We start from the raw sequence: 25,855 nt of genomic DNA, 5'->3' as shown, positions 1-25,855 counted from the left end.
CCTCTCTAAAGCAAGGCCCTTGCTATATATATATATAAAAGCATAATTATAAGGCTATGAAAACCAAACGAATTTTATTTTATAGCGATTATACACTTGTATAAACATATTAATGGGTAGAATATTCAGATTCAGATTCAGATTTGACAATAAACCATGCCAAATATTACACACTGGCCCTTTAATAGGATTATTAGTTTGATTATTATTTGTCACACACCAGAAGACTCAAACGCAGAATCACAGGACGGAGACATGAGTAAGGCAAAACAGTCACTTTACTTAGCATTGTCGCCACACAGCAAGAGGGTTTCTGGTTAAAACCCAGGGTCTGGGGTTTGAACCCCGGGGTGGGGGAGCCCTTCTGTGTAGAGTTTGCATGTTCTCCCCATGTCAGCATGGGCTTTCTAGTGGGTACTCTGACTTCCTCCCAGAGTCCAAAGACATGCAAGTTAATTGGTGACTCTAAATTGTCCATGTGAGTGAATGTGAGTGTGAATGGTTGTCTGTCTCTATGTGCCAGCCCTATGATAGTCTGGCAACCTGTTCAAAGTGTATCCCGCTTCCCATTCAATGTCAGCCGGGATAGGTTCCAGCCCCCCCTCGACCCAGTTGCAGAAAATGAATGAATGAATGAATGAATGAATGAATGAATGTATTGTGTTGCTTCCTTTTAAAATGTGTTAATTACGTATATATTATTAGTGTATCTAATATTGTTATTATAATAGCAACTGAATACCAGCCTAATACATTTTTACATTATCTCGTTTTACACATTTTCAGATATATGATGAAATGTGAAATGTAATAAAATGTCTTTATCAATACAGCACAAGATACATTTTCATTGTATTCTTCAGTGGTAAGGCAGAAGAGCTGAAAGATCATTGTTAAAGAGAAATATAATGACACTGTGAGGCACAAAACACAGAACTGATTTAATATTTAATAAGAAACAACAGCACTGAAGTTTTCCATGGTGTATTTACATCATTTGAAGACACTCCTAGACCTAAAAGCAATGCATTGTGAGTTATGTTAAGCATACAAGTGACAAAATATGCAAGTAGTTATTTTCTATTTCATACTAATAACCATGTGACAGTTGGCTATATATATGTTTGTTAAAATATAAATGTTTATGCTAAAATCAGTAATTAATGTTTGTAATGAACAGGAAATACTAATCAAATAATAAATAATCTTAATGCAAATATAAAATACATAAGTATGGCCACCATTAAAACATTAATCATGGAGCAGCATATCTATAACATCATACTCAGATGCTAGGCTGACTGCTGATTCTACATAAATACATTTCAACAAACTATGGTTGATTACAGAGCCCAATAATGCTTTTTTAAATTTACTTCAATAAAATCTGTTTATTCTAGGGTCAAGAAGTGGTGACAGTCTTTGGCAGATTTTTATAAACTATGTTCACGTTAGCAGACATTGACAAAACGTTCTTTTTTAAATCACACATAAGAGACTGCACATGTGAGCGGAAGCTAGGGTAGTTGAAAAATAAGTGCATACTGCATGTGTGCACTTGCTTTTTTTGGAAATTGTAACAAGCTAAATTTAGACCAAAAAAAGTCAATCATAACAGAGATATGAGTGAACAAATTAAATCAGTTAACCATCATGTATATATTTAGCAATTTTTTTTAGAATCCCCAAAATGCATTACTCAGGGACACATGGATGTCTTTACGAAGGACAAAATGAGCCATATCTTCAGTCTTCCATTCAGTACACACTTTGCAGATATTCTTGCCTTTAAAGATGCAATCAGTAATATCATTCAGTACTGCTGATGGAGGGCACAAGTAACTCGAGTGTTCTCTTGAAGTGCATTGCATAGCACTGCTGGTCTTCATGCGAGTAGTTATTTTTTCTGATGGCAGCACCTGACTTGAGTCAGTCTGCATTCTGTGAAGATGTGGATACCTGCCAGCATAGAATGAAATTAAACTTTACATTCAAAATGATACTTTCCAGCGTTATGGGAAATGTAGGAGCCAGCATTGAGCTTGACTCTTACAAAGGACTAAGTCAGCGTATTTAGGCCTCTGATGTCTCATTGACCATCCTCTGATGTCTCTGACCATTCTCTTTATTTATTTTTTTAAATCTGTCCCTTTTGAGTCTCTAAACATTATCTAAGTGCAATACACCAGTGCAGTACCCCTGTAACATAGAAACAGTAAACTTGAAATGTAGATCAAATCCCAGTGTGGAATTTACTCAAAAGACAAATCTATGGAGTTATGTTAAGCATATAAGTGACAGTATTAGTAACACTACAGAGCCAGACTTTAGTGATTGCACCTTTATCTAACAGTTATTATATTCATTCACCAGCAGGATTCTGGATGGTGATGATTAAAATCACTATGCTTCAAACATTCTCCATCTCTCATCAAATGCAGGTAATTAATCATTTATTCATAAACATCAGTCCAGGTGTTGAAGTTCAGTGTTGTATTTCAGCAGAAAAGGACATCAGATAATCGACCGGTCGGGTCAAATGGCTGGAGAGGAAACCACATAAACTGCTCATTATTCCATCACAGCATTTTGAGACGTAGCATGCACCTCGTATAAATTTAATAACAAACTGTCATGTCAGTGGGCACTTCTAACTGCAGGACGTTAAAAGCAGCCAGCAAGTTATTTTTGATTGTTAACTGGAAGAATAAGATGGTGAATATATGGCCCAGTATGCAATGTTGCAGTTCCCTTAAGCATACTCAACAGAAAGGCACCACTGATATTTTTTCTGCACTGAAATACACTGTGAATTGTTGCTACATACTAGTGTATGGCACTTTACCTACAAGACATGAACATATTTGTACATGTTTTTTTCTTTTTTTTTTTTTATAAAACTCTTTATTTACTACATCACTAAAATAAAAGTTTAATTTTCCATTTCTCTTTAAAAGTCTTTACACAGCAAATAATCTTATATAAAATAAAGGTTTAATAGTGACTATTCCTTTTTTCTCTCAACATAAAGGATTCTCGGCAATTTAATATTACACAGCGATTGGATCTTGTTTGGTGGTGAGACTGGATGACGTGTCTTGCAGGTCATCATTTGGTGATGCTGGGTTAGTCCTGCTCATGTCCATAGCTCTGAGCAACAGGGTTGTGGTGCTATCTGAAGTAATGAAGGGTGTGTGTTCCCCCTTAGGCTCCTCTGTTTCGCTCACTAGCATGCTGTCACTACTGGATTCCACATTTTGCAGCACATGGCCATTGGTGACTCTTTTGGTGCTGTAGTCGTTGGTGTTGTTGTTTGTATTGAGTAGCTTCTCAGGTGATGCTAAGAACATATGGCTGACAGCTGGGTTGTCATGGTCTCCTATGATTTGGTAGTTACCATTCTCCATAGTAAACAGTGGGCTTGGTGGTAAGCTATGTGCCTCATGGCCATGGTTGTAGTGAGCGGAGGTCCTCTTCTGTTCATCTCGGCTCAAGGACTTGTGTGGCTGACGTGTGTTTGACAACAACAGGGGGCGCTCCTCCTCTCCAGAGGGGCTTAAAGCCACTGAGGGAACAGAGATAGCCAGGCTGGACAGGGGTGCTGACATCTCTGATGGAGGAGACCCTGGAGTTGCAGGAGAGGTCCGGGACTCCGGGGACAGCTGAGGCTGGGTTGTCATGTCAGATACAAACCTACAACAGAAGCACAATTGCAACAGAAATGCGTTTTACACTTTTCCTTGAACAATTTCATGTGCAATGTTAACCTATGATATTTACAATAAAAAAGTACATATTATTGTCTGAGTTATTGGACATAATACTGAGTCTAATACACAACAAACAACAAGTTTAAGAATTGAACACTGCACAGAAAAACAATTAAATGGCCCATCAGATAACAGTCCATTTTTTAACCATATTTTCTAAAGTACTCTACACTAGCTCCATCGTAACCAGTGTCGGGGGTAATGCTTTACAAAAATAATATAACACGTTACCAACAGGATTTCGGGTAAAATTACTACATTTACAATGTCATGTAACACGTTACCACTCAAAATAATCTGTTTATTGTTTTCTTTTTTCAGTTATCCACACTGATCCATTTCCACCAGTTTGCCAACAGAAAAAATATCATCCAAAAGTTATTGTGTCTTCTCTGGGTCATGCCATACTGTGCGTTATCATGTTCAGTGTGTTTCCATTGATACAAGTGCAACACTGACAATGTATCCCGTTCTGCTTTTGCATCCTAACCCTGCTAGAAAGCAGTGGCAATAAGGAGCGGGCCTCCAGTTTGTTTTTTCTTTGTCCCTATGATCAGCACATCTGGGTGATGTTAGTATATGTTGGATGTGTTTCAATTCACATCCCCTACAACTGTAGAGCAACGACAGGTGGGTATTTCAGCTCTGGTGTATTAATTTGCACTCAGCATAGTGACTTAATCATACATTATTCTGTTTGTTGTGCTAACCTTAATATTTGTTTATTGTGTTTCATATCATACGCACACAAATATTTATCCATATCTCATAATAATTACACTTTGCTCCTCTGTCTGAACCTTCCGGTGTCCAAGGCTACTCATTTATTTTAAATGGTCTCGGCTATAAGACACCACTAAGACACAATTTCCTTTGGATGATATTTTTTCTGTTGGCAAACTGGTGAAAGTGGAGTGGTGCGAATCAGTGTGGATAAATGAAAAATGAAAACAATAAACTGTTTATTTCAGGTGGTAACACATTACATGACATTGCAAATGTAATCAAATTACCTGAAATCCTGTTGGTAATGTGCTAAAACATAATATATTACTGTAGCACGTTACTTTTGTGACATGTTCAATTCAATTCAATTCAAGTTTATTTATAAAGCCCAATATCACAAATCACAATTTGCCTCAGAGGGCTTTACATCATACGACATCCCTCTGTCCTTAGGACCCTCGCAGCGGATAAGGAAAAACTCCCCAAAAAAAAACCTTTCACTGGGAAAGAAAATGGTAGAAACCTCAGAAAGAGCAACTGAGGAGGGATCCCTCTTCCAGGACAGACTGATGTGCAATAGATGTCGTACAGAACAGATCAACATAATAAATTTACAGTAATCCATATGACAAAATGATGCATAAATAAATAAATGTTATCCCCTACACTGGTTTTATCAACTTCTAAATATATATCTAACTACATATCTTGACTGCACAGGTTATCCAGCCAAACACAGGGCTTCTGCTCTCAGCTGTGTGTAGCTTCTTAATTATGTTGCAAGAAAAGCACACCATGGTTATTCTGTTCAATTCTATCAACACAAATGTATAAGGAACCCAGTGCTGAAGCAGCCTGTTATAGGACTCTGCCTCAGGTCAAAGCTCTTTACACTGTGTAAATATTTTTCACATCCAACAGCAGATTTCTGGAGAGTGTGTGTGCCACTTTGTATTGCATACTTGCTCTACATAATCATAACATCACCAAAGTATTTTAAGCTTTTTTCCTATCTTTTTAATAGCACTGACCTTGACACCTATCAGCCTGCTCTGCTTGTTTTGCTTCTGTATGAAGATTGGCAGCAGCATCCATTTTTCACAGACATGATATGCTCCCTTCATACCAGCCTGGCTTAATGCTGGCAGCACAGATCCAACAAGACAACGGCAGTAGGATGACAAATATTTGGAGGACAGGGCAGTTGGTGAGTTTTCTGTCTGAGATGAATGGTTTTATGGTAAGTATTAAGGGCAGCAATTTTTGGGTGCAGCTTTGCATCCTCAAAGTCACTCCTTCACCACTCATCCACCAGGGTTTGAGCGCTAGCACCAGATCGACTGACTAAGTAGGTTCTAGATGGCTAGCTAACTATCTACTGGTGAGTGGCATACAACTCACTTCCAGCACATAATTTCTGGTGTTAGTCTCATTGTGGTAGGGACAAATTGGGACAAATGCACACATTCTAAATATTGAGGGGGACTTGTTCCCTGCGTCACCTCCAAATTCTACACCTATGCTATTTGGAATACTGCCTATTCCGTGGCCATCTGCTCTTGATTTGCCTTGTGGATCATTACATATCATTTGAAATATTTAAAGGAACACTCTCCAGACTGTGTGAAGCAGCAGTGGTAAAGCATATTTGGTGAGCCTTGTTTATCTCTATTATGCTGCCGCCAGTGTTTCCCATCTTTTTCCTTAATGTTATAATATAAGTCAGAAGAGTGGAGACTCAGTATCAATCTTAGCATTGAGTGGGAAATTTAAGATACAGTTGAGTGTAATTACTTGAACCAGGCTGAGCATGGATAAAGTGGGATAATTGATATTAGATAACTAATTCTAAGTAAAATTTTTATTTTAACTAAGTCATTTCTGCCAGTGAGTGAGAGAGGTAAATCCATCCAGCATTGAAGATCATTTGCAATGGATTTGAGTAAGTGTAGTTAAGTTGGAACAACTCTAACAACTTTGGAGAGATGTTGACACTAAAGGCCAAAAGACACCAGCGGCAAATGCCACATATGCCCCCAATGTACAATTCCACAAAGGTGGCAGCTAGACCCGCATCAGCACTCCTGGATGCACCACCTTGCAGCATTTCATGCCACTGTCCTATTTACAGCCTTGCTGCCCCCAGAATTAAATGCATATTTCCACCACTCACTCTCTGCTTGTACATATCAGCTCCCGTAGAAGCTCTTTTTCTCTGCTCCTCTGGCAGCTCGACTATTCTCCTCACCATAAAAGAACACAGAAAACTCTGTAACTGTTGCTGTGTCTCGTGTGATGAAGAATGGATGAGAAGAGACTTGTTGCTGAGGTAGAGAAATATCTCAAACTTAATGACCCACAACCCTGTCATTATAAAGACAATGGCCAAAAAGATACTTTCTGGTGAGTCAAAGCTCTGGAGATCGGCTCTTCAGGTGAGAAGTCAACTTTAACTAGGGGCTGTCCACACATGATTCAAGCTAATGCAGAAGTAGAAGAGGTACAGACCTTTCTGTAAAGGTAGTAATAACTTTATATGGTTGCCTGTTGACAAGCTGTAGCACGATGTTTCCAGTGTGTGCTAGAGGTGTCACTTGACATGCGTCACCTGACGCACCGGTGCAGCACCAGTGTGTTTTCAGCTTTAGATATCTAATATTCCTCAAGGGTGAAGGAGAGAAAGGTATCATGACTGCTCCATTCCATTTACCCTTGGTAAAATCATGGATTTGGCCCAGTTTATGGAATAATTATACAAAAATACATACAGTATGTAAATAAAGGTGTGGTTACCTGGGGGGAAATGTCAGGGTTGTGGAGGAATAACAGCACATCATCTGCATAGAAGCCATTTTTTTGTTGTGTGTTACAAAGCTGAACAAAGGTTTTGGTAAGAAAAAAAAACAATGTAATGTTCTGTGAATTTTGGAAATAACAATGGAGAGAGAGTAAGCATCCTTGTCTTGGGCAGTTGTGCAGCTTGTATCTTAATGACATTAACCCATTTGTGATAATGTGTATTAAGTCCTAATCCAAATCAATAATGATTCCCCAAAGTCAGGCTGTTGTAGGGTCATGTGAATTCATTTTGTCCAAAGTTCTTTCTGTATTGTGTAATAGCATTATTGTTTGTTCTTTGTTGTTTGCTGTATCATTTATGAAATAGTCTTATATTTATATAGTTATTTGATGGGTGCCTACCTTTGATAAATCCAGTTTGGTCATGTGGGATTCTTGTGGTTAGAGTTTACTCAGATTTTTTAATGTCTGTGTTCAAGAATAAGTGTGAGATCTGTGCCTAGTTTGAGATGAAATACAGTTGCAGTGTTCATTTGTAACATATTTTACTGTTTTCCTTTATTTCTGATGCCATTCTGAGGAATAATGGGGTGAGAATGGACCAAAACTCTTTACATAACTCTAAGTGGAATCCCATCTGTTCCAGGGTTCTTATTATTTAACATTTTATTTAATATTCATTTCATAACCTAATAATTATAGCCGTCAGATGAATGTGTTTAGTAAATTAAGACTTAATGTCAGATATATTGGGATTTTAATCTGAAGTGTACGACGTACTGTGCAATTCTTGGAAAATGTCATTTCTGTCCCGGAGGTTGTAGAGGGTGATCCCTGAGTTTTTCATGGCAGTTAATGTTTTCACTTTGTCCTGCTTTATGCTTAATTTATTCTGTGCGCCTATGTGTACTGTATGAGCTGATGCAAGCACCTCTTGTGCATGCCAGGCATATATAGTAGCCTACTACGGTGGGTTGTGTATTGCATGCATGTTGGGACCAGAACTGTCTGAAAACCCCACCTCCCAGTTCTTATATCCTATCAAATCTTTGCATCTGTGGTGCCTGGCGCATAGTCACAGTTTTCAGGAGGTGCACAGTGCCTCTCTATAGCTCTTTGTGAGCCCTACAAATCATCTCTGTGGCTCTGTGGAAGCTCTGTATAAGCTTTTTCAAAGAAGAATAAATTAAGCATTAGCTTGCTTGCTAGTATTTTTACTGTTTTAATGTATTCAAATTTATTGTAGTGGGGTGTGTATTTTCTCAGTCTTTGGTTTTCTGTTGAAAATGGTTTTCTAGTTAATTGTCTTTTCTTTTATTGTAGGGAGCGTAAGAGATTATTTTATCTATTCCCTGCCTCCCAGAGAAGTGCAAGTGAGGTTCTTGTGGACCCATTCAGTGCCATTAAGGATGCCCACTCTTATTTCATGAGTGTGTTGAACTCAAAATTTTCAAGTAAATGGTAAATGGACCTGCATTTGTATAGCGCCTCTCTAGTCATCTGTCCACCCAAAGCGCTTTTTAACCTACGGTTCATATTCACACACATTCACACACTGGTGGCCGAGGCTACCATACAAGGTGCCACATGCTTCTCAGTTACTGATGGAACAACGATCAGGAGCAATTTGGGGTTCAGTATCTTGCCCACTTCGACATGCAAACTGGAGGACCCGGGGATCGAACCGCTGATGTGCTAATGTGAGTAGTGATGTGCTGGAGCACAGTCTACTGACTGATTGAATATAGTTGATATTTAATGTTAAGTGTTAAATACTGTAAGCAAGACTGGAGCATGATCGCTGATAGCAATAGAATAGATATTTGTACCCACAGTCTGTGGTACTAAACCTATACAGAAACAGAAACAAAAGCATGCGGAAAAATATGGAAGGGTTCAAACATTACAGAGGCCAAAGTCATTCATGTTTGACTGTATTTAAAGACTGTGAGAGCTGAGATGTCCCAGTATTTTGATTTTAACTAGGAAAAATGACTGCATTAAAGTCTCCCCTATTATCATTAGCTATGTTTCCATCCAAAAAGTCTCGCATTCTTCTTCTTCTACGTTTTCTGGTGGTTGGCAACCAGCTTGTAAATGCATTACCGCCTTCCCGACCCGGAGTGTGGATATCACCATGGAGAGAGGTGCGCTACGTCAGACTTAATTCAAACATAACTGTTTCCATCCCCCGTTTTGCGAAATCAACATTTTTTCTAATCAACCAAAACCCTGCTAAAGCGAGCGTATTTTAGTTTGTGTGAATCGGGGGATTTTAATTAGAATTTTGGCATTTCCATCATAATTTTACGATGCGATACTTCTAGATGCGCATCTAAACAGGCTGATGGAAACATGGCTATTGTCAAATCTGAAAGAGTGAAAAAGAAGAAGAAGGAGGGGTTGTCGGTGTTTGGGCCATATATATTAGCAAATGATAAATTAATATTGTTGATGGTCACATTTATAACAATATACTGCCCTTCGGGGTTCATTATTGATGTGTGAAGGATTTTTTTTTTTTTAAAGATATGTTTTTGGGCATTTTTGCCTTTAATGGATAGGACAGCCAAGTGTGAAAGGGGGACAGAGAGAGGGGATGACATGCACCAAAGGGCCACAGGCTGGACTCGAACCCAGGCCACAGGCAACAGCCTTGTACATGGGGCGCTTGCTCTATCCACTAAGCCACCGACGCCCCATGTGTGAAGGATTAATTGTTGTTAAAGGTCCATGTGTAGGATTTAGGGGGATATATTGGCAGAAATGGAAAATATTATAATAATTATGTTTTCTTTAGTGTATAATCACCTGAAAATAAGAAGTGTTGTGTTTTTTGTTACCTTAGAACAGGGGTCAGCAACCTTTACTATCAAAAGAGCAATTTTTGGCCAAAAAAGCTCTCAAATAATCTGCCTGAAGCCGCAGAACATATTTGAGCCTTATCATGAAGGTAACAGTAAGTCTAAATTCGCCCGTCAACATTACGATTAGATCTATATGAGGATTTATTAGTACGTTTTATCGCAAGGTGGCTACTCTGTAGGGGGTTATTTATGATTGTTTGGTACCTTAACTTTGCAGGGTTGGCAGTAAAAGCAAACGAAGATATCCACGCACTGTTAAATTCTCTATTGTCCTCCAAGACTTTTTTCAATCTGGAATCCATAGCTAGCTTAGTTATTAATATTTATTTAACTGGTTATTCTTTCCATTATGCACTTTAAATATCAGATGCCTCTTAGTCCAGGGCTCTGCTGGAACTTTCCTTACACTCTACATGTGTGCTTTTATTTATCTGTATATGTATATATGTACACATGTTTATGTATATGCATATATACTGTATGTATAAATGTGTTGTGTGTATATATATTTTTTTAACTTTTTATCTTTATATTTTAATACTTGTATGTGTGATATGTATATATTTTTTTTATCGTTATATTATTTATATTTGTAAGTGTATGATGGCACCTTGGGGTTGGGAGAAAGTGCAATTTCGTTCCCATGTACTCTGTATGTGGAAATGACAATAAAGTTGAACTTGAACTCTGACTTGAGATCCAAGACAAGCCATCTCTATCAACATTTAGTTGATGAAAACATTTTTTTTATTCTGTGTGTAAGCCACACATTTTTACAGTTGAGAATGTAAGAGTCACTCAAGGGCTTTGACAATGAAAAATGAAAATGTTAAAAAAAAAAAAAAAAAGCTATTATTAATGTCAATATAATTTTTTGCCAAAGCCACGGTGAGCCATTGGAAAAGGGCGAAAGAGCCGCATTTGGCTCCAGAGCCACACGTTGCATACCCCTGCCTTAGAATGAGCTGTTCACATAGGGAGCTTGTCACTGGGTTCATCCCTATATCTCTCCTTGATTCCTCTATCCTCGATCACTTGACCTGGAAATACATTGAGACTCGCCATCTTGTAGGATGTCTCAATTGAATAAATGCACTCAGAGGAATCCAAGAGTTGAGGAGAGAGGAGACTTTCAGTGGAGAGGGAAGTGAGGATAGTGAAGCCCTCACGGAAGTCTTTTACCAACCAACACACCCCCTGATGGACATCAGTTATTGATTGGACATCACAGCACTGCAGCTGATCAGACTGATGTGATTCATCACAACACCACTGGAGTTTCATACCAGAGGGAAGACAGATAATAGATTAAACTCTAGTGCATTTTTTGCAGTTTTATATTTTATTTGTTTTATTTATTTGTTTTATATTTTATTTGTTTTCTGATTCACAACCATCTAGTTAAAAATCTAAAAAAAGAAAAGGACTACAAACTACTTTCTTCATTTATTAGAAAGATTTTTCTCTTCACGATCTGTTATGTCCCTCATCAACTTTTATTATGGATATAATCAAACTCAGAGAGAGTCTGTCTGTCAGCAAGAAACACTTTTACATCAGTGATAATCATTTCCATTCAGTCATACATGAGGCTGATTATTCTTGAGTGTCGGGTTGATGAGTTACAGAATTTCAATTTTCCCTTAAATATTTGGCCTAATTATTTCCAGTGTTCAAAGACACCATAATCATATTCTGGCTTATTAAGTAATGAACTCACAATGAGAATATCAACAAATACAGATATAAATAATGAACAGACCTAAATCACATAACCGCATTCTGTATCTCTGTGCACACAGTACATATTATAAATACAGAATGCAGGTTGTTGTTGTTCATGTGCATGTGTTACAGAGAAGAAAACACTGCGTCGCTAACACTGATAACTGTATCTGTGTCTTTCAGTGTGTATATACATATGTGTGTGTGTGTGTGTGTCTGTGTCTGTGTCTGTGTCTGTGTGTGTGTGTGTGTGTGTGTGTGTGTGTGTGTGTCTGTGTGTCTGTGTGTGTGTGTGTATTGGCTTTTAAATTAACAATCAGAATTGGTCAACATGCCTTTTCTTAATTGAATGAATGAATATTACATACAACAAAAAGTATTGTATTTCATGTCTCCATCTGCTGGTGGGCCTTCATAGTAAGAGTATGCATTCATAATATGATGTTAATTCCACTACAGAAGAGACTTGATGATCACTAAAATTAGGTGGAGAAAAAAGTGGATGTAACGATATCGGTATCGGTTCCCAGTCAAATGAGTTGTTACATATCGGCATTTCGGATATATTGGCAAAAAAATCCAACATCGTGCATCCCCAAAATATATATAATCACTAGGTCCACTTGTTTTGGAGAGGACAAGACCTCTGCAGATAATTTGGCTCCTGGTAAAAACCTCCTGAATGTCTAGATCAGAAGTTATCAGAGAAAAAAAGGTGAGCACAGATTAGCAGATGCTAGGGCTAGCGGCCGATCTTCGACATGCCAAAAACCGTCAGAGTAACAGTGATTTGTATCTTGAAACTTCTCTATTCAGTGTTACTAGTTTCAATCACCTGGTCTGTTTGTTTTGGAGAGGAGGAAACCTCTGCAGATAATTTGACCCACAATAAAACCCCCTAAATGTCAGGATCAGAAATCAAGTGAGTACACACAAGCTGATGCTGGGCAAGCGGCCATCTGTGATGTGCCAAACAGGGCAGGAGAAACACTGATTTATAATGTGAAACTACTTTATTCAGTGTTTTTACTGGTTTAAATCACCTAATGTGGAGAGGAGGAGACCTCTGCGGATAATTTGGCTCATGGTGAAAACCACCTCAACAACAAACACTGAAGGAATTCTAACGAGCCGAGTTTTCAGCTAATTGCAATCTGTAATCCTCACCATCAGATTCCTCTAAATCCCCTGTTGGGATTCACTGGACCACAGATGTTTTCTCATTTGTGCAGATCTAAACTGGACACGTGAAGGTTTTTCCTCTGGGTGGACGAGACTGCATGTTCTTTGTTCATCCAACAAAGGACAGCCATTTTTCACTCATCTCCAGAGGATCACTGTCACACCTCAGTGAGAGCCCTGCCCATGGATCCAGTTTTCAAACTTGACTGGGTACTACTGTCACAGTGACATGTGACTCTGTGATGTCACCAGGCCAACTTAAGGAGAAGCGTCTAGTCTCCATTCCCCTCTTTCTCCTGAACCTCAGGAGAGCTCTTCTTGCTCCTGAATTTCTGATGAGGTAAGATGTCACACAGGAGGGCCTGCTATGCCCCTCCCCCATTTTCTCACCTCTGCATGCTCACAGCAGGAGCTGCAGCTTTGCTCTGAATGTGGCCTGCCTCCAGCAGACACTGAGGCCCTGTTTAGATGACAACGGTTTGTCTAAAAACGGAAAAGTCTGTCCTTTGCGTTTTAAAAAAACTTCTGCGTTTATATGCGACGTTATTGAAACGATCCCCATTCGCACGGAGACGCAAAATCTACTCGAAACGCTGTAGTATGCACGCCAGACCAATGGGTGGCAGTGTAAATTTGCAAAGCAACACCACGGCATGACGCCATGCGCCTGCGCTGAAGCGCCTTCCTCTACTGTACAACGCGGTGATTACAAACGAAAACAAAGAAGACACAATGGTGAAAGCATGCACAGATAACTTTGTCTGGATGGACAACGAGGTGGAGTTGCTACTAGGGCTGTCAAACGATTAATTTTTTTAATCACAATTAATTGCAGAATTTCCATAGTTAATCGCGATTAATCGCGTTTTGAATTGCATGTTCAAAATTCTGTTATTTTGCATTTCAAGGCAGTTTTAAGCCCATAATGTGAAACATTTCTTACCAGAGTGTCTTAATTGGGAATCAAATGAACACAAAGAAAGAATTTTCTTTTTGACCTTTTGTATTTACTTTCAAAAAAGTGCCATGTAGACCAACTTAATACAATACCTGAGTCTTCTACGATGTTGACTGGTCTGCAGTCAGTTGCCACCCATTTAGCGATCGCTTTAGTAAACTTCTTCGACGTACTTTCATCCACGGGTCTGCGGTGACTCCCACACTCCAAAATGGTACTTTGGCAGAGCTGAGGCTCCCTTGGCTGGGGTGCGCCAGCTGCACCTGGGTGTTTAGCATGGAGGTGGTAACTCAAACTCAACGTACTCCGGTGGTAGTTAAACTCGGGAGCGTATCTATGTTTCCCGGGTTCTATGTTCCCCACTTAAAGCTATAGTGCGTAACTTCTGTCGCCTCCCAGCGGATAATGCGTTATTACAACTAATAAGCCGGCGGTACTTTCATGTACACTGTTACACTAGTAGCACTCGCCACACATCGTGTACACAGAGTAACACTCGCCAGTCGCCACACACCGTACACAGAGTAACACTTGCCTTTGTGGTAGGATCCACTTCTGAACCGTGTCTCGGCCGCTTCTCCGCCATGTTGCTTTCTCTTTCTACCTGCGCTCTACCTCTTGCTATGACACTCTCCGCTCTTCCTCCCCCTCCCTTCTTGTTGTGAGGAAGCATTTCCTGTGTGCCAGCGCGGGAATGTCGCCAGTCTACACGCATACTGAAAATGATATATACTGAAAAATACCGCGAGATGTTAGAGGAGCTGATCGGCTTAATCAGCATTGTGTCATCTCCTCTAGTAGTGGCTTGGGTGAAACGGACATTTACGGACCTGTAGAAGTTACGCACTATAGCTTTAACCCTGCCAAAAAGGTTCTATGTTCCACGCTTACACAAAAAAGGTTCTATGTTTCCCGGGTTCTATGTTGCCCGCTCAACCAAGCGGGAAACATAGAACCCTTTTTGTGTAAGCGGGGAACATAGAACCTTTTTTGCAGGGTTAAGTGGGGAACATAGAACCCTGGAAACATAGGAATGACCAACCAAAGGGCTTTCGAAATTAAAATGCGATTAAAAAAAATAAACGCGTTATGGATTGCATTAATCTAATCACGATTAACGCGTTAACGCTGACAGCCCTAGTTGCTACAGTAACAGATCTACACTTCACTTCAAATCAACAGGGTGAGCAGCACAAACAGAGCTCGGCATTGTTGTTGTGATGGTCGGCATGCCTAGTGACTGGAACCGTAATGCGCATGTGCGAAAAGTCTCGGTTTTCAGAGGAACTGCATTGCAAGTTTACATAACAACGGAGATGCTGCCGTTTCCAAAAAGTTGCACTCTGGAACCCGTTTCCAAAACGTTGCGTTTTCAGGCACCCAAAACGCCGCTATCATGTAAACGATCGGCCAAAACGTAACTAAAGTTTACCGTTTTCAGTTGAAATCGTTGTTGTATAAACGGGGCCTGAACCTGAACACCAGACAAGTTAGTGTGCCAAACACAAGGTTGCAGGTTCGTCTCCAGCTTGCAACCATTTGCTGCATGTCACCCCCCGCTTTCTCTCTCTCACCCCGTTTCACTCTGTCCTGTACATTAAAGGCAAAAGCCCGAAAAAATAATCTTTAAAAAAAAAAAAAAAGTTGTCATATGGAATATTTGAGGTGTGCTGATTGATTCACGTCATTCAGCTCATGCATTGAGTAACATTACGAGTTAATGTTCCACCTTAAAAATCCCGGCAGTTGGCCCAGTGATTTAAGTTATTTTTTCTCTGACTCCAGCTGCTGCAAGAGGCAGCAAAACATCCTTTCATTGCATATTTACAGTTTACTAATAAAACTCTCCACGATATGAACAGTAGCTTCTGCCTCAAAACCAGCCACAGCTCAGCCCTGAGCAGAGTGACCATCCTCTATTTACCAATCAGCAGACTGCAGTGTTCACAGCTCCACCTTTTAGTGCCAGATCTGTGTGCTAGGTACCCTAACAGAGGGGGTACCAAAAATAGTAACGGTTTGGAACAGTTCCATTGGTACCATCCACAAATTTTCACAGTGGAAACAGAAAAATAGCGTACCGAACTGAACCATACCCTACTGCTTGGTGGAAACGGGGCTAAAGTTCCCACTTCATCTCCTTTGTCTTTGTCCTGACTGACCACTTGGTCAGGCAAAACCTCTCTCTCTCTCTCTCTCTCTCTCTCTCTCTCTCTCTCTCTCTCTCTCTGTCCCTCTCTCTCTCTCTGTCTCTCACACACACACACACACACACACACACACACACACACACACAATGTGTGGAATCATACCTGCTGTCTGTTTTGTTTTGTCTGCCATTTTGATACTTTGATCCACAAGTTCCCAATAATTGGAGATCTGTTTTGAGGTCAGGTCCAAGCATAGCCTTAATTTTACATACTAGCTACAACTTAAAACTGTAATTGAGACACATCTCTGTCTTGAGTTATAAGTAACAGAGAAAATTTGTCTGAACTGAGAGGATTGTAATTTATGGAGCTCAGGTTCTACTAGATGTATTTCCAGAGTGTATCCATTCAATTCTAATTAGCTGTACACATTGCTTATCACCATTTTATCTAACTATTAATTAATTCATTATTTTTTATTCCTCATATATTGCTCATAATATAACATTTTGGTGGACAGTATGTTGTTAGCCAGAGAACAGTGGCAGGCATCATATATTCTTATCTATTTTAAACAGGCTGTTAAAGGTCCAGTGTGTAGGGCATCTATTAGCAGAAATAGTTTATAATATTCATTAGCTCATAATCATCTGAAAATAAGAATTGTTGTGTTTTAGTTACCTGAGATTGTTTCTTCAGTGGCCCAGAATGGACAAACCAAACACTGGCTCTAGATAGCGCCATTTGCATTTTTGCGCCAGCCACTGTGGTTCTCCTTACACACTTAACACACAGGAGAAGGTTCAGTTCTGCAATCTTATCGCTAGATGCCACTAGACCCCACAAACTAGACCCTCAAGGGTGATTTAGCCATGGTGTGTAATAGCTCACTGTTATCCAGTTGCTATGTGTACCTTCTGAAAATCTTTGCTGTCTTTTGGATTTTTGTTTGTGACGCAAAGTTAAAATTAATCAAATTACCTTGTACTTTAAGGCAAGTCCCTGTCGGAGTTGGGTGTGTCTCGGCACTTCTTTGAGTGAGCACTTAAGTCTCTGCTGCCACCAGTGGCGTTCAGGCGCCCCCTGCCGCCCTGTGTGGCACGTTGGCTATTCTCCGCCAATGACATCACCGAGACAGACTCAGTGTCAGACAGAACACTGTTGCTCCAGTCATTACTCCAGCTGCAGAGACAGGGAGGGGGTCATTTACTTGGAGACAGGTTTCAGACAGTTCTCTCGACCATGACATCAATATATTTCGGGTCAGATTTGTATCCCTGAGCCTTTCACTGTATTTCATTCCAGTTTGCTCACAGTCTGCATGGATTCACTTTAATTTACTGATGCAGCAGTTGTGTCTGCTGTTGACGTTCAACAATGCCACTACCAACGCTAGTATGTCAACTGATTCTACATTCATACGGGAAGTTAACACCAGGCTCTTGGATGAAAGTCAGGGGATTTGTTGTACCCAACCACCATCAGTTTGCCTGCTATATAGGAACTTTCCAGCTCCTCATATTACATCATTACTGGCAGCGTTTCAACCAGACGCCAGCATATCATGGTGCAACAGGTGCCATCAGGCCACATTATGAACTGATGCCACCAGTCCCCGTATCATAGAGCTGCGACAGGTGCCATCGAGCTGATCAGTGGTGTATCATAACACCGCAGAAGGTAACGTCTGACTGATGCTACTGATGCATCAAGGGCATATTAATATGAGAAGCTGTAAACAACCGTGCAAGATTTTTTCTGTTTTTGTAGTCTGCTTAGTAGTGACCAATCATGTTTCAGCAGCAGGTTATAGTCCGTGTGGAGAGGCAGAACACTTCGTTTTAGCTTTCCAGTGTATTAGCTTTTTTGAAATTTATCAGCATTCACATACAGATAGCTGTTTATAGAGATTAGCTGAAATGAGCGGCACACTCAAATGGAAGTCTTAGCTGGATCTCCTAAAATTGGTTCTGAGATTAAGGAAATAGAACTAGCTGGTTTCCTTTAATATTTTGTGTAATATCAATACTATTTTTTACAATATCCATATAGAAAGGATGTGGATCTGTTGCACACCGTCTAAATAAGATTTAAAAAGATACTTATTAACTTCAGTACTAACAAAATACTGTTGGGATTCACAGGACCACAGATGATTTGTCATTTGTTAAAATCTAAACTGGAAATGTGAAGGCTTCTCTTTTCTGCATGCTCTTTGTTCTTCAGACAAAGAGAGCTATTTCTCACCTCAGTGAGAACAGTCGCCAAACTTGATTGGACAGGACTTTTACAGTGACATGTGACTCTGTGATGTCACAGGCATCTGTAAGTCTGCTCCCTTCAGACTCTTTCTTTTTTTTCTGCTGGGCCTGGAACAGCCCAGATGCTCTCTTGCTCATGAGATGCCGAGCAGCACACACCACATCTGACCAACTCAGAGGCCATTGCCCCAAACCACTAAAGGGAGGGCAACTGATCACAGACTCTCTTTTTCCTGGACCACGACTTGCCCACGCTCAAGGCAAAGGCAAACCTGAACCAGAGAAGTTAGATTTGCAAGCACAAGGTTTGCAACTAGCTTTCTAGCAACAAGGAGAACCAAGTGAGTTAGCACACAGTGTCTAACTCTGCAAAGGCCCTGAGCGACCAGCTTCCTCTGAGTTTCACCTTCAGAACAAGGACACAAGAAAACCGCATCTGGAACCACAGCTCTTTCCCGCCTTCCTCTGCCAGCTAACAAAGCAGCACACCATAAAGCGACTCTTTCTTCCATCCATTCAAGGATCGGTAAAGTAACAACTGGGCATAGTTTTATCACAGCTGTACAGGCTAAGCAAGACTGTTTAACCTGTTGTATGTGATTTAATGCTGTTTACTGAGTAATTGATGTGATTGTTTGCAGTCAGGTCATTGGTTAGTTGGCTTCGCCAAAGCTAAGTGTTTAGTTTGCTAAACCTACTTCTGTTTATACAGAATGCAACTTTTTTGGGGCAATGGGGGGTGTGAGCAAGTAACAAAACGTGTAGCTCAGCGTGTGACATAACCAGTGACGTGGGAGGGAAGCCACGGCTAGTCAGTTATTCTGCAATTCTCTCGTAAGTTGGCCCATTCCTCACCGTTCCTGTCATCTGACGGTTAATGGCCTCTTCATTTGCAAGGGCAAGGAGGGCGTGCAATTCCTTGTCTCCTCAGTTTGCTCGTCTTTACAGTGTCTGTCAGGTTTGCGTTTCCCTCTTGCTACTAGCTGCTCGCTAATTTCTGCTATCAGCTGTTTCCTGTTTATCCACCGCCAGTGGCTCACATGTGCGGCGTTATCAACAGCTTCTCCCACAAGTCATCAACAGCCCCTCCCGTTGCGGAAGGCCACCTCGGTCTGTTTAAACTAAAAGGTTTCCGCCAATATGACTACCCTACAAAGCGGAAAATTGGGCATCTCGGATCAACTCGCCAATCCGGCTCTGTGTGTCTAAACGCTTGTAGCTTGTTGGCAAAATGGCCCAACATTCGCGGAAAATCTGGTAGTGTAAAAGGGGCTATAGACTCATTTACAAATAGGTTTTCAACAGAGCCACACCCAAAGAGGCAACTCAAACATCTGGATTATAGCTAATAGCTAGTAATCAAAATGTCCGGATTGGTAATAATGTCAGTGGTGTGGAATTGTGTTGACATCCTTACTTACTTTTATTGTAGGCTTGAGACCCTTGATTACCATCATAGACTTTCTTAAGTATTTTTAGATTCAGAGTTCTTTTTCCAGGCTTTGTCTCCTCTGTGAAAGCTTAGCATGCCTTGTGTGGCATGTTGAACATGCCGCTAATGAGAATAAACAGAGTTTGGCTCAATGCAGTACCATGCCACCGTTACCTGCAACAAGCTGTTTTGCGTATTTTTATGTTTGTGCCATAGTCACGTAGACATATTAAGTATTCTACTCAAGTAAAAACACTATTACTTTTAATGAATTATATAGAGCGGCAGTAGCTCAGTCCATAGGGACTTGGGTCGAAAACCGGAGGGTCGCCTGTTCAAGTCCCCCCCCCCCCCCCCCGTCTGGACCAAAATATGGAGCATGAACTGGTAGCTGGAGAGGTGCTAGCTCACTTCCTGGGCACTGCCGAGGTGCCCCTGAGCAAGGCACCGAACCCCCCAACTGCTCGGAGCACCTGTCATGGGCAGCCCACTCTGACATCTCTCCACTTAGTGCATGTATAGGTCCAGTTTGTGCACGTGTGTGTTCGGACCTGTGCGTAAGTGACAAACAGAGTGAAAAATTGAATTTCCCCTCGGGGATAAAGTATATAAAAAAATATTTTTTTTAAAAATTAAGTAAAAAGGGGGGGGTGATCATAATGTCATATTAAAGAACTATTCAATTAAAAACCAACTTTAAGATACAAAATGAAGTGCATTAACATGTCAATGTACAGTATACTCAAGTGGAGCAACATTACTGTATCCCGGTGAACCGCACCAGCAATAAATTCCTTGTCTATGGACAGATATACAAAAACAATGGCAATAAACAAAAGCTGTGGACACCACGGCGGGTGTAACAAGCATTACTTATTTGGTTCCTTCTCCTTTTTCTTTTTCTTCTGTGACATCTGACACACAGTTATATAACATCACACACATCATAAAAAATATTGAGGACAGTTGTTTTTGGGATTATAGCAGCCTGAAATACCTGATGTCACAGCTGCTTTCAAAAAATTGCATTGCATTGTTTTTGGGTTTTTTTTGGGGGGGGGGGGGTTTAAACAAAATTGTGGGGGCAGGTGAAAATCGCACTTGTGATACTGTCATGGATTCAGAGTTTCTTATTATTAGAATTAAGTGTTTCCCACAGAATTAGAATCTATTTGTGGTAATAGGGGCAGGTGGGGGTTGGGGGGCAGAAACTGCTGATTGTCGCCAATCAGCTGTTAATGTCATTGGACACAGCGCTGAAGGTCCGTCTCCATAAGCTTCTCTCCTCCTGCTCTCTCTGCCCCATTAGCTCAAGCTAACACAGCATAAAAAAAGAGCTGCTACAGGAGCTGGTATGTGAGCACGTGGGGGAAAAATGCATTTAATTCCGGGGGCAGCAAAGCTGGAAATAGGACAGTGGTGTAAAGTGCCGCAGGGCTGCACACCCAGGAGTGACGACATGCGTCTAAACACCATCGGTGTGAGGTTGTGCATTGAAAATAATAGGGGCATATTTTTTGATGCGGGATGTTCGCTGCTGGTGTGTTTTGGCCGTTATGAAGTTCAGCTGCGACCAAAGAAAATATTTTGTAATCAAGATCGTGTTATTATTTCTTTACTGAGCTTAGTGAACCTTGGCTCTATCTAGGGAGCCAGCCTGCGTTTCCACCACTTTTGCACGGAACCCTTGTGATCAAGGGTTTGTCATCAACAGAGGGTGTTGCACAATGCACTATGGAAACAAACAGTCGTAGCAAAATCACAGATTACACTGATTACCTGCAAACCTTTGTTCTGTTATTACAGATGTTTGTGTTTGCCCAAAAAACAAGCATGGATCAATTCATTGTGAGAACACTGCACAAGCTTTTTTTTCCAATGATTTCTATCTTGACCTCTCCATCCTCTCTTCAAACCATTACAATATGACTCGCCCACTGTGGGCCCAATCTGAGCTCTTCTCACCATTAGTGACACCTATGTCCTGAACAGTGATGCATCAGGAAACATTACAACAGTAAAACACAGAAACATTTGTGGCTGTGCAGATAGAGTTGCTGATCTGCTGTGTGGTGCTGAGTTAGACCAAGTTCTGATAAATTAAAACCAAACCAAATTAACCAAGCTCAAAAATATATGTTTTAAGTGCTTCCTCACCTTTGGCTGGAGATGTGGGTGAATGTGGTGGGTTCACACGCAGAGAAAGCATTTTTGCATGTGGAGAAGGTTGTTTCTGTCTCCCCTTCAGCTGCATGCTGCACAGTTGACCCATTACACTGCTAGAGAAAGAGGAGCAAAAAACAGATAAACGATTGACATGTGTGTACAGATTTAACAAGTTTTGATAACTTTTATATAACACCAACAAGTAACAGCATACATTGATAAGCTGCAAATCTTTAAGAGGCAAGTTCGAAATCCGACGTCCTCTGGCTGAGCTTGCCAGATTGGGGCCAGCACCATTATTGGTATTGTTGTTCCTCTTATTCCTCAGGCTCTGCCTCAGACGGTCATGGAGCTTCTTTCTCTGCTTCCTGTTTGTGGAGAAAACAAACAAGATTGTAAAGGAGCCCAGATCGCAACTGAACAACATGTCTGAGGCGAAAGTTCCAAATGTACCTAAAGAGATGCATTTACCCCAAAATCCTTTAATGTTACAATGGCTTGACTGTAGTAATGGTAATTTATGTTTTTTTGTTACATATTGAGGCCAGTACAAAAAAAAACTCCACAATATTGTTATTGTGTCCAATAGCACCACAGAGTCCCCAGACGTCTCTCAGCTGCTTTGGTTTGGCTGTACCCCTGATCATTACTATGCAGATGATGTCTTGCTCTATTTATTTGTGAAACCTTGAAAACTTTCTGATCTGGTTACTTTACATAAGTGTCTGAGGGTCAGTGCCTAGATGTCTTAGTCTTCTGCAGCTAAATCACAACAAAACTGAAGCACTGTTGACCCTCCACTCCCCCATTCACACATTTAGAAGTTTACATAAGGCCACCTGGCTACTAACTCAAACTTGGTTTCCAAAGACCTCAGGGTCATTTTTGTTGTTGAATCTTGACTTTTGTAATTTCTTGTAGTACGTTTAAATCCAGACACTCTAAGACACTCATTATGTTTACATGCACAGTTAAGTCAAGCTACGGTTATAGCTCAACTAGGCCATTTAATTAGACTTACTGTCCTTGTCCCAGTATACAAGCACGGGATATATTGACTTAAGTATGTCTGACTCCACTATGATAGGTGATGATATGCCCCTTTCCAGCTCGTTAGTGTTGGACCTTTTTCCAGTTGACCTATTACGTCACCAACCAAACAATCAACAAACAAGTTAGCGGTTAGCTAATAGTTAGTTAGTTAGTTAGTGCAGTTGGCTAGCGGCAAAGTGGTACCACGGTGGACAACTTTACAGCTCTGTACATTTCATACATGCTGTGTGCTTTACTCTTTTTTTTGTTCTCTTCTTCTGTTACGCATTTAATGCTATTCGATTTTCGGGTCAAACACAGTTTCCAGGCAGAAACTGTGGAGCATGCACAGAGCGCCTCAGCTAGATGGGTGCAATTGACTGTATACATTCAGGAGTAATTTGACGCCCAGTCATATTATCTGGATGTGTTAGTCCGACTTTGAGAAATTCAATTTGGTATGATTTCAGTTAGACTAACATGTTTACATGTATTTTAAATGTCCAGTTTATTTGTGCTTAGAGTTCAAGACATGGGCTAGCTGAGCTTTGCTGTCTTGGTTCCCAGGTTATGAAACAGTCTCCCTCTGTGAATCAGGTCAGCAACCTGACAGCTGAGTATTTCAAATCTCATCCTAACACCTTTTAGACATTTTACTGATGATTCATTGCCCTGATTGAGGTTAACTGAGCAAATATTTATTTTCTAATTCACATACTTTTTTGTTTTTGTCTGTTTGTTAGGATGTACTTATTCTTCAATCCGCTATTTTGTAACCCAGCCTTTGACACAGGCTGAGCAAAAAACATACTTACTTTACTTAGTTAGTACTGACATTTTGAAACACAACACAGTTCACTGTTGAGAATATTTGGGGACTTGGAGAACTATTGGGCACGATAAAAGAAGTCATAAATTAAACATAAAAATGTGACATGAATTACTTTGTTTTGCAGTAGGCAACCACACACATGATTCCAACGACTAGGAGTGCAATGCAGATTCCTGTTATTGTTAAAATACGTTTCTGATACAGCTCCTCAGCTTCTGAAAAAGAAGACAGTCCAATCTTAAAACTTCCGGTGTACAACACACACACACACACACACACACACACACACACACACACACACACACACACACACACACACACAAACAGACACATACACATACACATTAAGAAGATTACAGCCATAAACCCAAGCAATAAGAAAAGGCTTTTCACATTTACAGCAACCAACAGTCCAAATGCATCCTTGTCCTTTGCTAGTATTGATGTGATTAAAATCTAATCTATTTAGCTGGGAGACACGGTGGCCCTCATTCATAAAACTTTAATAGCAGCCAAAAAAGGTGATTATGACTGGCTGTGGTCACGTAGACTTATTCTTTACAGTACTTCTATATGTAGCCAGTCTGATGGACCAAAGCATTTACATGAGTGCTTAAAGTTGTACTCCAGTGTTTTAGTATTGCACTTCCACAAAGTTCAGGACTAATGAGAGAGGGTTTTAAAAAGAATGGCCAAAATGGAAACAGCAGAGACTGAGATATTCTGACTTTCAGTTCCCAGTATGGTTCAAGCTTCAAAAACATTAGTTCTGTTAGACTTCCCATAGTGCATTTCAATAGTCTCTTGACCTGACATCATAGTGACATCATCAGGGTTGTTCTCCCAGATTTGACATTTCTTGTATTTCTTAGAAAATTGATTAAATCAAATTATACAGTTGTTTAAATCAGTGTCCCTTTAATATAAGGATCAGATAATGTGTTTACATGCTCTGACTGAGAGCCCAACCAACACATTGCCCTGTTTTAGCTTATTGCAGGTGCATTTGTATCAGTGTATGTGTCCGTACAGAAAGATATGTTTGAGGTCATTTGGAAACAGTAGGGATGCACAATGTTGGATTTTTTACCAATATCCAATATGTCGATATATAACAATTCAATTCACCAATAACCGGTGCCGATATCAATATACCCACTTTTTTCCCCACCTAATTTTAGTGATCATCAAGTCTATTCTGTAGTGGAATTAACATCATATTATGCATGCATACTTTTATTGTGATTGCTTAATAGCAGATGGAGACATGAAATAGAATGCTTTTTAATGTATGTCATACTCATTCATTGCGCAAAGTAAGAAAAAGCATGTTAGCCGATTCTGATAATCAATTTTAAAGCCTATATCTGCCAATACAGATAACTTGCCCATATTATCATGCATCCCTAAGGAACAGTGTCTCTCTTTACAGATATTGGTCAAAATTATTTTAAAACAGAGTTTATGTTTAAGGCCTCGATCACAACAAAAGTGTTTAAGCAGCTAGAGGTGGCTTTTTATAATTGTTTTTAATGAGAATGAGGCTTTTTGCTCGCTGTTTTTGCATTGCTGCACACCTCATGTTTAAGCGCTTTGCTGGCGTTTTTATTGGAGCGCCCTGAACTCCTCGAGTTGAAAAACTTCAACTCCGAGTGGAAACACAGCCCATGTCATCTCCACTTTTTTCTCAGTGTCCAATCAGATGATCTGACAGGCGAGCCTTCTGTGGTGGTCACGACAACAAGTTTACAGTTGGTGGAGGGGAAACTGGTGGTAGCGGTTGCTGGATATCCACAGCTATACAACATTACAAACTGCAGTTACCACCATCTCAACAATAAACAGCAGGCGTGGAGGAATATAAGTGCAGTACTTGAAATGGCCACAATGGAGGCAAAGCTCCTGGACCAACTGGTGGTACGAGGAGGGTGTGTCTGCAGACCTGGAGACTGCAG

General features: G+C 40.3%; 1 protein-coding gene across 4 annotated transcripts in view; it reads right to left on the bottom strand.

The window, feature by feature from the left end:
* Window positions 1-947: 947 nt before the first annotated feature.
* Window positions 948-25,855, bottom strand: part of nrg1 (neuregulin 1) — a 64,347-nt gene continuing 39,439 nt past the window's right edge. Inside the window, exons 4-8 of one of the 4 annotated variants that reach the window (XM_050052686.1) lie at window positions 24,013-24,115; window positions 22,251-22,404; window positions 22,028-22,149; window positions 17,159-17,359; window positions 3,556-3,693 (exon numbers count right to left, since the gene is read on the bottom strand). In XM_050052686.1, coding sequence (XP_049908643.1) covers window positions 17,167-17,359; window positions 22,028-22,149; window positions 22,251-22,404; window positions 24,013-24,115 — 572 coding nt within the window. In that variant the 3' untranslated portion in view covers window positions 3,556-3,693; window positions 17,159-17,166. Of the gene's footprint in view, window positions 3,694-17,158; window positions 17,360-22,027; window positions 22,150-22,250; window positions 22,405-24,012; window positions 24,116-25,855 lie in introns of all 4 variants that reach the window. The other 3 variants (XM_050052683.1, XM_050052685.1, XM_050052684.1) reach the window with 3 other exon arrangements.

The sequence above is a fragment of the Epinephelus moara genome, chromosome 9, assembly GCF_006386435.1.
Source record: "Epinephelus moara isolate mb chromosome 9, YSFRI_EMoa_1.0, whole genome shotgun sequence".
Classification (NCBI taxonomy): domain Eukaryota; kingdom Metazoa; phylum Chordata; class Actinopteri; order Perciformes; family Serranidae; genus Epinephelus; species Epinephelus moara.
Note: the sequence above shows the minus strand (reverse complement) of the source record. Positions and strands in the feature narration are given on the sequence as shown.